The sequence below is a fragment of the Microcaecilia unicolor genome, chromosome 11, assembly GCF_901765095.1.
Source record: "Microcaecilia unicolor chromosome 11, aMicUni1.1, whole genome shotgun sequence".
Lineage (NCBI taxonomy): Eukaryota > Metazoa > Chordata > Amphibia > Gymnophiona > Siphonopidae > Microcaecilia > Microcaecilia unicolor.
The window spans coordinates 37,201,007-37,213,865 of record NC_044041.1 but is presented as its reverse complement, the minus strand read 5'-3'; the positions used below and the strand labels follow the sequence as shown (position 1 = coordinate 37,213,865).

Sequence of the window (12,859 nt, the reverse complement as noted above, 5' to 3'; positions counted from 1 at the left end):
ATTGTGGAAAGTATATGAATTTATTTGCATTCTGCAGAGGGAAATAAGTATTTGATCCCCCACCAACCAGTAAGAGATCTAGCCCCTACAGACCAGGTAGATGCTCCAAATCAACTCGTTACCTGCATGACAGACAGCTGTCGGCAATGGTCACCTGTATGAAAGACACCTGTCCACAGACTCAGTGAATCAGTCAGACTCTAACCTCTACAAAATGGCCAAGAGCAAGGAGCTGTCTAAGGATGTCAGGGACAAGATCATACACCTGCACAAGGCTGGAATGGGCTACAAAACCATCAGTAAGACGCTGGGCGAGAAGGAGACAACTGTTGGTGCCATAGTAAGAAAATGGAACAAGTACAAAATGACTGTCAATCGACAAAGATCTGGGGCTCCACGCAAAATCTCACCTCGTGGGGTATCCTTGATCATGAGGAAGGTTAGAAATCAGCCTACAACTACAAGGGGGGAACATGTCAATGATCTCAAGGCAGCTGGGACCACTGTCACCACGAAAACCATTGGTAACACATTACGACATAACGGATTGCAATCCTGCAGTGCCCGCAAGGTCCCCCTGCTCCGGAAGGCACATGTGACGGCCCGTCTGAAGTTTGCCAGTGAACACCTGGATGATGCCGAGAGTGATTGGGAGAAGGTGCTGTGGTCAGATGAGACAAAAATTGAGCTCTTTGTAATGAACTCAACTCGCCGTGTTTGGAGGAAGAGAAATGCTGCCTATGACCCAAAGAACACCGTCCCCACTGTCAAGCATGGAGGTGGAAATGTTATGTTTTGGGGGTGGTTCTCTGCTAAGGGCACAGGACTACTTCACCGCATCAATGGGAGAATGGATGGGGCCATGTACCGTACAATTCTGAGTGACAACCTCCTTCCCTCCGCCAGGGCCTTAAAAATGGGTCGTGGCTGGGTCTTCCAGCACGACAATGACCCAAAACATACAGCCAAGGCAACAAAGGAGTGGCTCAGGAAGAAGCACATTAGGGTCATGGAGTGGCCTAGCCAGTCACCAGACCTTAATCCCATTGAAAACTTATGGAGGGAGCTGAAGCTGCGAGTTGCCAAGCGACAGCCCAGAACTCTTAATGATTTAGAGATGATCTGCAAAGAGGAGTGGACCAAAATTCCTCCTGACATGTGTGCAAACCTCATCATCAACTACAGAAGATGTCTGACCGCTGTGCTTGCCAACAAGGGTTTTGCCACCAAGTATTAGGTCTTGTTTGCCAGAGGGATTAAATACTTATTTCCCTCTGCAGAATGCAAATAAATTCATATACTTTCCACAATGTGATTTTCCGGATTTAATTTGTGATGTGCTATCTCTCACTGTTACCAATAACCTACCCTTCAATTATGGGCTGCTCATGTCTTTGTCAGTGGGCAAACTTACAAAATCAGCAAGGGATCAAATACTTATTTCCACCACTGTACATACCAGCAACTGAGCCCCCTAGCAACTCTCACCAGAGAAGTGATATGTCCCTCTTGTAGTAAAGCTTACCAGCAACTCCCACCAGAGAACAATCAGCCTGCTGTCCTCGGAGAATACCTTCTACAGGTATGTAGCATTCGCTTTCTCCGAGGACAAGCAGGCTGCTTGTTCTCACTGATGGGTGACGTCCACGGCAGCCCCTCCAAACGGAACGCCGTAAAAGAGATTTTTAGATTTTGCTTTGAAATCCTCCGGGGCCGACGTGACGTCACATATTCCAGCAACTGAGCCCACCGGCAACTCCGACCAGAGACGTGGTATGTCCCACTTAAAGTTCTGTATATATACTAGCATCTGTTTTTTGTTTTTTTTAATATTCTGTAAAAAACCAATGATGTAACTTGGGAAGGGCCTGGTCCGGTCCGGAGGGACTAAAGGAAAGCAAATTAGCAGGTAAGATCTAATTTCTCCTTCCTTAGCGTCCCTCCGGACCGGACCAGGACTGGACTGATGGGAAGTACCAAAGCAGTAATGTTATGGGAGGGACCCTATGAAACCTGGTGGAACTACTGGAGTTGCCAAGAGCGGCTACCGGCGATAGTGACCATTCAATGTACAAAAGTACTCTGAGGACCCCAAAACAAATCACTCTGCCAAGGAACAACCGATCATTTAGTCGTGGAATTTTTTTTTTTCTTTTTAGGCCTTACTGTAACTGTACTCCCAGTGAGGAGAGAAATAGAAGTTCTGATCTTCTTAATGCATCTAGATATAGTGAGGTAGAAACGACCAATATCTTACGCCAATCGGCTAGAAGAACAGAAGGACCATCCCAGCGCCGAAAATGGTCAATAGTTGTGACAGTTGAGCAATACCATGTAACAGCTCCCTTAATTGGCAAGATCTCTGTTAAACTCGAAATTATTGACCCCAGAACAGACAGAAAAAACTGATTGAGAAAGATGACACTCCGGTAGACAGAAAAGAAGGAACCAGAAGAGAGAGAGAGAGAGAGACACGGTCCGACGAGGCAACCGCAGCATAGCTGCAACTACTGAAGCAGCAAATCCTGTCTCAGTTCAAGAAGGCCGTAGGAAAACCACAGACTAAAATAAAAACAAGCTTGGCCTGAGTGAAAGATGGGACTCTGGAACAGCCTGGCCGAGCCAACCTGAAGATGTAGAAAAGACACCAAGTAAGACGCTGAAGATCCGCATATCCCGGATCTCAGGACCAATATGGAGCTGCCAGAAACACTAGACCCCCATGTGTCTCGATCTCCTGTAAAAGACGACCCAAGAGAAAAATTGGAGGAAAGAGATAGAGAAGACTACTGCTGCAAGAGGACATCTACCCCTGCCGCTTACGAGACTGTTCAGTGAGACACTAAGGTAGGAACCTGTGAGGACAGAGCAAAAGCAAAAGGTTCTAGAACTGAAGCACCCCAATAAGGAACTATCACCTGACTATCACCTGACAATAAGGAACTATCACCTGAGTCCATTCCCCTGAAAAAAAAACTGACAGTGACAGTAAGGCGAAAAACCTACCCATGCTAATAAGGCCGCCTTCTGCCATGTGAAGAGTAGATTCTACCTTGTTCTTTGAGGAAAGAGATAGGCTACTGTCAAGAAATTGTCCGACAGACTCTCACCACCTCGCTATCCAGAAGATAAAGAAAGCCCTCTAGAGCTAATCAAATTTGTTTTGGGTTTTTTTTTTTTAATTTCAAAGCAATTGAAGAAGTGACAAGTAGCCCCCCTGAAAATAGTATAGCCTGTCTAACTAGCGGGCACCCCCCGCCACGTAAACTGAGAAGGAACGATAAAAACTGTCCACTGTGTATAGTCTAGAGACATACCTGCAGTGAAGATGTTCAATCTCCAACAGCAGACCAGAGAGCTGCAGTATTGAGAATACAGAGAACACCTCAGCCGAAGAGACTCCATCCGAGAGGAATATCCGGATATGAGAGAATATCAGAGAGATATCAAGAAAAGTAGAGCCCAGGTAAGAACTCCAAAATCGCTGTCATGGACGGTAACTTGAATATAATATTGAACATAAAGAACGCGACCTAGAAGCAAAATTTGAATCTGGACCATCTTTAGTAGCCAGCCTAAGAGTCAGAGTTTTTTTCTCAGTCTCCACCTGCTGGTAGGCGAGCACAACCCATCAGTCCAATCCTGGTCCGGTCCGGAGGGACGCTAAGGAAACAAGAAATAAAAAGCACCCTAGTCCCCGGTTCAATGATGAGCTACTGTAGATGAAAAAACTGTGCAGGAGACTAGAAAGAAAATGGACCAAAAATAAAACAGAAATAAACAAAGACACATGGAGAAAAGCTATAAGAACGTACAAACACAATATAAAGAAAGCCAAAGCAGAACACTATAACACATATACAAACCCAGAACAGAATACAAAAAAATATTCAAACTCATGAACAATGTGTTCTGTGTTTTCAGTAGGTTGTTCATGAGTTTGAATATTAAACTAAACTGTGGCAGTAAATACATTACTATCAAGAATTTTGCTTCCATGAAGTCTAAGAGACAAAATTGAGTTTAAGAGAAAGAACTTGGCCTTGGAGAAACACTTATTTCTGAAGAGACCCTGTGTGGCTCAAACACTCCTGCACATGGCAAACTTTGAAAGGTTCATTTGTTTGGAAAATAAAAGATACCACTGTCAACAGAAGACAGTGAAGATACATTTAAGTAGAATTCTCCAGTGTTGTCAATTGCATGGATAATAAAGAGGGTTTTTCTCCAAGGCCAAGTTCTTTCTCTTAAACTCAATTTTGTCTCTTGGACTTCATGGAAGCAAAATTCTTGATAGTAATGTATTTACTGCCACAGTTTAGTTTAACATACATTAAGAACTCTATATTTAAGAGAAAAGTGTCAGTCATTTACATTCTTACAAATACATCAAACACGTAAACACATAAGTTCAAAACAGATTCTATGTGAATTACAAATAAGTCCTACAATTGCATATCTACATAAGTATTGCCATACTGGGAAAGACCAAAGGTCCATCAAGCCCAGCATCCTGTTTCCAACAGTGGCCAATCCAGATCACAAATACCTGGCAAGATCCCAAAAAAGTACAAAACATTTTATACTGCTTATCCCAGAAATAGTGGATTTTCCCCAAGTCCATTTAATAATGGTATATGGACTTTTCCTTTAGGAAGCCGTCCAAACCTTTTTTAAACTCCGCTAAGCTAACCGCCTTTACCACATTCTCTAGCAACAAATTCCAGAGTTTAATTACAAGCTGAGTGAAGAAACATTTTCTCCGATTCGTTTTAAATTTACTACATTGTAGCTTCATCGCATGCCCCCTAGTCAAAGTATTTTTGGAAAGCGTAAACAGACGCTTCACATCTACCCGTTTAACTCCACTCATTATTTTATAGACCTCTATCATATCTCCCCTCAGCCGCCTTTTCTCCAAGCGAAAGAGCACTAGCCACTTTAGCCTTTCCTCATAGGGAAGTCATCCCATCCCCTTTATCATTTTCGTCACCCTTCTCTGCACCTTTTCTAATTCCACTATATCTTTTTTGAGATGCGGCAACCAGAATTGAACACAATATTCGAGGTGCAGTCGCACCATAGAGCGATACAAAGACATTATAACATCCTCATTTTTGTTTTCCATTCCTTTCCTAATAATACCTAACATTCTATTTGCTTTCTTAGCTGCAGAGGCACACTGAGCAGAAGGTTTCAACATATCATCAACGATGACACCTAGATCCCTTTCTTGGTCCGTGACTCCTAACGTGGAACCTTGATTGTCGTAGCTATAATTCGGATTCCTCTTTCCCACATGCATCACTTTGCACTTGCTCACAATAAACGTCATCTCGTAAGGTCCTCTTGTAATTTTTCACAATCCTCCCGTGATTTAACGACTCTGAATAACTTTGTGTCATTAGCAAATTTAATTACGTCACTAGTTACTCCCATCTCTAGGTCATTTATAAATATGTTAAAAAGCAGCGGTCCCAGCACAGATCCCTGGGGAACCCCACTAACTACCCTTCTCCATTGAGAATACTGACCATTTAACCCTACTCTGTTTTCTATCTTTTAACCAGTTTTTAATCCACAATAGAACACTACCTCCTATCCCATGACTCTCCAATTTCCTCTGGAGTCTTTCATTTTATTTTATTTTTGTTACATTTGTACCCCACGCTTTCCCACTCATGGCAGGCTCAATGCGGCTTACGTATACAGGTACTTATTTGTACCCAGAGTCACAAGGAGCTGCCTGTGCCTGAAGTGGGAATCGAACTCAGTTCCCCAGGACCAGAGTCCACCACCCTAACCACTAGGTCACTCCTTTGTCAAACGCCTTCTGAAAATCCAGATACACAATATCAACCAGCTCACCTTTATCCACATATTTGTTCACCCCTTCAAAGAAATGTAGTAGATTGGTGAGGCAAGATTTCCCTTCACTAAATCCATGCTGACTTTGTCTCATTAATCCATGCTTTTGAATATGCTCTGTAATTTTGTTCTTAATAATAGTCTCTACCATTTTGCCCAGCACCAACGTCAGACTCACCGGTCTATAATTTCCCGGATCACCTCTGGAACCTTTTTAAAAAATCGGCGTTACATTGGCCACCCTCCAATCTTCCGGTACCACGCTCAATTTTAAGGATAAATTACATATTTCTAACAATAGCTCCGCAAGCTCATTTTTCAGTTCTATCAGTACTTTGGGATAAATACCATCCGGTCCAGGAGATTTGCTACTCTTCAGTTTGTAGAACTGCCCCATTACATCTGCCAGGTTTACAGAGAATTCATTAAGTTTCTCAGACTTGTCAGCTTCGAATACCATTTCTGGCACCGGTATCCCACCCAACTCTTCCTCAGTGAAGACCGAAGCAAAGAATTCATTTAATCTCTCCGCTACGGCTTTGTCTTCTCTGATCGCCCCTTTTACTCCACGGTCATCTAGCGGTACAACCGATTCTTTTGCCAGCTTCCTGCTTTTAATATACCTAAAAAAGTTTTTACTAATATCAAATCCGATCATATTATGATCACTGTTATCAAGCGGCCCCAGCACCATTACCTCCCATACCAGATCATGTGCTCCACTAAGGACTAGATCCAGAATTTTCCTTCTCTCATCAGCTCCTGTACCAGCTGCTCCATAAAGCTGTCCTTGATTTCATCAAGGAATTTTACCTCCCTAGCGTGCCCCGATGTTACATTTACCCGGTCAATATCAGGGTAATTGAAATCACCCATTATTATTGTGTTGCCCAGTTTGTTTGCGTCCCTAATTTCCTTTAACATTTCTGCATTGAAACTAAAAAAAAATATATATATATATATATCTCATCATTCATTCTGTGTTGTCATTTTACATATAGAAACCCACAAAAGAAGTGTTTTCATTACCTGTATTTCTCCAGCACCAATGGTTGCCAAGTACTGTGCATCCTGTGACATCGCCATGGTAATCACCCCACCTTCTGGGTGGCTGTCAAATATCGTATGCACAGGGATACTGTAAAACAGTGTTCAATGTGTCAGAATTCATGGTGTTATATATATATATATTTCTAGAAAAGTATTTTATAACATGAGGAACACGCTTTAGAACTAGAAGCCTACCCTGAATAGGAATCCCATATAATTATTAAGCTCTCTGGTCCTCGATCAGCCGTTGCAAGCCACCTTCTGTCTTCACTCACACAGAGACATGAAATACAGCTACAATGGCCCTGAGAAGGCAAAAGGAAATCTAGTGAACAAGAAGCAATTACAAAACAGGCTAGCTGCAATGTGACACCTTCTAACGAAGTGGCCTCTTTAATAGGGGCATATCAATATGAGTTGCCCTTTAAAGTACATTATATTTGATGAAAGCACGTGGGATTTCCTATTCAGACCTTTTTTTCCCCATTTTTTAATGAAAAAAAGGAGCAAATCATACATAAAGATATGTTGTGGCTTTCTATGGAGTTTAGATAGCACTCCCAAACCACAGAGGGTGTTTTGAAATGTACGCAATGTTAACTCCTAGAGCTCACTTATACAGCAGCCACTCTGAAAGTAATTATATTCCTTGTTCCTTGACTCTCTTACTGTCATCATAAAAAAAACTAGACAGCTAACCAATCATATATAGTAAGAGACTGAAATGATCTTATGGGCATTCTGCAAGCTTTCCTTGGTAGGCTTTTTTTGTGTTTTATTTAAAGGAGATACAGGACACTGCAACAGGGTAACAAAGCGAAGTTACTTATCTGTAGCAGGTATTCTCTGAGGACGCTCGGAAGATCTTGAGGACAACTGCCCTGTTGAGAGACCACTCGTGAGGTTGCATTATCCTGCTCAACCTGTCAGCCAGACTGTTGTTTACACCTGCCAGATAAGTGGCCTGGAGAAACATGCCGTGACGGCGGGCCCAAAGCCACATCTGGACGGCTTCCCGAAACAGGGGGCGAGATCCGGTGCCCCCTGCTTGTTGACTTGTTTAAATTTGGATAATTTGATTGGACAGCCGATCTCTGAAAGCCTTTAGAGCGTTCCAGATCACTCGCAACTCCAGAAGATTAATCTGAAGACCTGATTCCTGAAGGGACCAGTGTGGAGCCCATCCACATGAGCTCCCCACCCTAGGAGAGATGCATCCGTAGCCAGCACTTTTTGAGGCTGAGGAATTTGGAAGGGACGTCCCAAGGTCAAATTGGATTCAATTGTCCACTATAGCAGGGAATTGTGAAAAACGGTGGACAACTGGACTACATTCTCTAGATCCCCAGCAGCTTGATACCACTGGGAAGCCAAGGTCCATTGAGCTGATCTCATGTGAAGACGGGCCATGGGAGTCACATGAACTGTGGAGGCCATATGGCCCAGAAGTCTCAACATCTGCCGAGCTGTGATCTGCTGAGACGCTCTGGCCAAGGAAACCAGGGACAGAAGGCTATCCGCCCTCACCTCGGGAAGATAGGCCTGAGCTGTCTGAGAATCCAGCAGAGCTCCTATGAATTCTAGTTGTTGAACTGGAAGGAGATGGGACTTTGGGTAATTTATAACAAACCCAAGTAGCTCCAGGAGTTTGAGAGTCATCTGCATGGACTGTAGAGCTCCTGCCTCAGAGGTGTTCTTCACCAGCCAATCGTCGAGATAAGGGAACACTTGCACTCCCAGCCTGCGTAGCGACGCTGCAACGACCGCCAGGCATTTGGTGAACACCCGGGGCGCAGAGGCGAGCCCAAAGGGCAGCACACAATACTGAAAGTGCTGTGTTCCCAGACAAAATCGAAGATACTGCCTGTGAGCTAGCAGTATCGGGATGTGTATATAAGCATCCTTCAAGTCCAGGGAGCACAGCCAGTCGTTTTTCTGAATCATGGGAAGAAGGGTGCCCAGGGAAATCATCCTGAACTTTTCTCAAATCAGATATTTGTTCAGGGCCCTTAGGTCTAGGATGGGACGCATCCCCCTTGTTTTCTTTTACACAAGGAAGTACCTGGAATAAAATCCCAGCCCTTCTTGCCCTGGTGGCACGGGCTTGACCGCATTGGCGCTGAGAAGAGCAGACAGTTCCTCTGCAAGTACCTGCCTGTGATGGAAGCTGAAGGACTGAGCTCCCGGTGGGCAATTTGGAGGTTTGGAGATCAAATTGAGGGAGTATCCCCGCCGGACTATTTGAAGGACTCACCAATCGGAGGTTACAAGAGGCCACCTTTGGTGAAAACATTTTAACCTCCCCCGATCGGTAGATCGTCCGGCACGGACACTTTTATTGCGGCTATGCTCGCCTGGAGCCAGTCAAAAGCCCATCCCTTGCTTTTGCTGGGGAGATACAGGGGCCTGTCTAGGCGCACGCTGTTGACGTGAACGAGCGCGCTGGGGTTGAGCCTGAGCAGGCTGGCGGGAAGGTGGATTGTACCTACGCTTATTGTAAGCATAGGCAGCATTCCTCCTTCCCCCGTAAAAATGTCTACCTGATGAGGTACATGCTGAAGGCGCCCGGTGAGAGAGTTTGTCGAATGCGGCTTCCCGCTGGTCTACCACCTGTTCAACTTTCTCACCGAAAATATTATCCCCCCAGCAAGGAACATCCGCAAGCCGCTGCTGGACCCGATTGTCAAGGTCAGAGGCACGCAGCCATGAGAGTCTGTACATCACTATACCCTGAGCAGCGGCTCTGGACGCCACATCAAAAGAATCGGAAGTACCCCTGGACAGGAATTTACGACACACCTTCAGCTGCCTGACCACCTCCTGAAAAGGCCTGGTCTGCTCCGAAGGGAGCTGATTGACCAAGTCCGCCAGTTGCTTCACATTGTTCCGCAAGTTAATGCCCGTGTAGAGCTGGTAAGACTGGATTTTGGAGATGAGCATAGCTGACTGGTAGACCTTCCTCCCAAAAGAGTCCAAAGACCGAGCTTCCTGCCCCGGGAGCGCCGAGGCAAAATCTCTCGTATTTTTGGCTCTGAGAGCGGAATCCACAACGCCCGAGTCATGACGCAACTGGGCCCTCATCAACTCCGGGTCCCCGTGAATCCGATACTGGGACTCAACCTTCTTAGGAATGGTGGGGTTAGATAATGGTTTCATCCAGTTCCTTAACAATGTCTGTTTGAGGACATTATGTAGAGGAACAGTGAATGACTCCTTAGGTGGCAAAGGATAGTCCAGGACCTCGAACATCTCGGCCCTGGACTCATCCTCAGTTACCACCGGGAACAGAATGGCCATAGACATTTCCTGGACAAAGGACGAGAAAGACAAACTCTCCGGGGGAGAAAGCTTTCTCTCTGGCAAAGGAGTACGGTCACAGGGAAGGCCACAAGACTCCTCAGAAGAGAAATATCTTGGATCTTCCTCTGCCTCCCACGAGGCCTCTCCTTCGGTATTGGACAGGAGTTCTCTGACTGCAGTCCGAAGCCGAGCCCGTCTCGACGGCGAGGAGCTATGTCCTCGATGGCGATGTCGAGAAGTTGACTCCCATGCCAGCGGCGATGAAGCTCCCTCCATCGATGTCGATGGAGAGTCAACTCGGGTGGCAGCCGAGGCCGATGCCGCAAGCGGCACCGACGTCGAAGGCCTCACCACAGGCGGGGAGCCAGTCACCGCATCTATCAACGGTACCGACGGCGCAAGCACCCCTGGTACCGGAACAGACTGTTGCAGCAGCCCTTCCAGGATCCCTGGAAGAATGGCTCGGAGGCGCTCGTCAAGAGTGTCTGTCGAGAAAAGCTGTGGAATCGGTGCAGGAGTCGAGGCCAGAATCTGCTGAGGAGGAGGAGGAGGCGGTACTGGGCTGTCCAAAGACTGGCGCATCAACACCTCTTGTATGGAGGGTGAGTGGTCCTCCCGGCGTCGACGCTTCATGGGTGCCGATTCCCTCGACGCCTCGGAGCTCTCGGTACCGTGATGAGAAAGGGACCGATGACGGTGCTACTTTGTCTTCGCTCGAGGCATGTCACCGGTACCCCTCGGTACCAACGAGGAGGACGTGGAATCCACACACCTCCTCAGGGTTGGGTCTGAAAGGGGTCAGTCCCGATGGGCCTGTACCGCAGGAGCCCTCGAGGCAGGTGGAGACCCACTCGATGGTTCACTGCTGTCAGCATGTGATGGTTTCTGGACAGCCATTACCTGCGCTCCTGAGATTGATGCACTCTCCAGTGCCGACATCGACACCGCAGATGACCTCGGTACCGCTGTCGACGTCGACGCCGAAGTACTGGGAAAAGCTCCAAACAGGTGTTCCCACTGAGCTTGTCTCGACGCCTGTGTCCGCTTTTTAAGGCTAAGACACAACTTACATGCGTCTGGGCGATGGTCAGGCCCAAGGCACAGGGTACACCACGCGTGAGGGTCAGTGCCTGAGATTGCCCGGTTGCACCGAGTGCACTTCTTGAAGCCGCTGGTGAGCCTCGATGTCATCGACGGAAAAATAGCGGCGGCGAAATCAAAATTCACGATGGTGCCAAAGGAAGAGCACAAAAAAGAGAGAAAACCCCTACAGGCAGCCAAAATGGCCGCACACAAAAACTAAAGGAAACTTACTCGAGGGCTAAACTAAAGAAAAAATAAGGAAATTTCCTGTTTTTGTTTTTTTGAAAGAAAAGTGGAACAGCTCGTTCACGAGCACAAAAACGGAGAAGAAAATCGGCGAAAAGCCAGCTAAGATGAAGGCTCTTCTTTCCTGGGGCAGCAGAACTGCCGTAAACAGCCGCTCTTGACCGCGGAAAAAAGAAGACTGAAGTGGGACTCTCGCGCGATGGGCGGGAAGATGGCCGCGCACCCGCGCCCTCGAAGGCTTTAGCAACCTTTGTTGCTAGGAAGATTTTCCGGACCTGGGGCTGCTGTGGACATCACCCATATGTGAGAACAAGCAGCCTGCTTGTCCTCGGAGAATGAGAATTACTTAATTAAACTCCAGTTTCCAGAACTAACTGTTTACAGGCTGGAAATGATCCAGCTAAAATTCAACAGCAGTAATTTGTCTGTAATTGATTCCCAGTTTCTTTTCTTCAGCTGGTGCCAAGGAGACAGCATTCAAAAGGCATTGAGTTGTGAGGAGGGAATCACAGCCCAGCATCTAATGGCTAGAATCTAGGTGCACTCAGAATGAATGAATTCCAGACAAGAACTATCGCTGCAGTGGCTGGACTAGATGAGAGGGCAAAGAGGGTTAAAATGGAGAGAACCCCCAAGCAGTTGTGAATGAAGGAGAAATTAGATCTTACCTGCTAATTTGCTTTCCTTTAGTCCCTCTGGACCGGCCCAGGATCTGACTGATGGGTTATGCACTCCTTTCAGAAAGTGGAGACTGACAACTCTGATTCTAGTGAGCCAATAAGAGCCCTGGCCATCTAGCCCTAGATTCAGTATATAGGTAACAAAAGCAGGAGAAGAAGAAAGAACCCCCTTCTGTGCCATCGAGAATCTGAGAAGTCACCAAATCAGAATAATAATATGCATGAGGAGACACAGACACAACTGTGCTGCACATTCAGTGACTCATTAGGCAAATCAAGCCTCTTTTTTTTTTTTTTGCAATAAAGCAACACACAAAGCAGATCCATCCTGAAACCAATATACATAATCAACAAGAAACAAGATAACCATTAACTAATCTTCAATACTATCAACAATGAAAAATGGGTGGGACCTGGGCCAGTCTGAAGGGACTAAAGGAAAGCAAATTAGTAGGTAAGATCTAATTTCTCCTTCCTTAGCGTCCCCCCCTGGACTGGCCCAGGATCTGACTGATGGGAAGTAACAAAGCAGTACTCTTAAGGGAGGGATCACAGCAATCCTGCCATGAGAACCCTCGCACTAAAAACTGCTTCCTTGCGATCCTGGACGTCTAACCTGTAATGCTTCGAGA

At 46.1% G+C, this 12,859-nt stretch overlaps 1 protein-coding gene across 1 annotated transcript in view; it reads right to left on the bottom strand.

The window, feature by feature from the left end:
* The window catches only part of WDR66 (WD repeat domain 66), a 428,322-nt gene that overhangs the window by 335,001 nt on the left and 80,462 nt on the right, over nucleotides 1–12,859 (bottom strand). The window contains exons 5-6 of the mRNA XM_030218324.1: nucleotides 7,114–7,223; nucleotides 6,898–7,006 (exon numbers count right to left, since the gene is read on the bottom strand). Coding sequence (XP_030074184.1) covers nucleotides 6,898–7,006; nucleotides 7,114–7,223 — 219 coding nt within the window. The remainder of the gene's footprint in view (nucleotides 1–6,897; nucleotides 7,007–7,113; nucleotides 7,224–12,859) is intronic.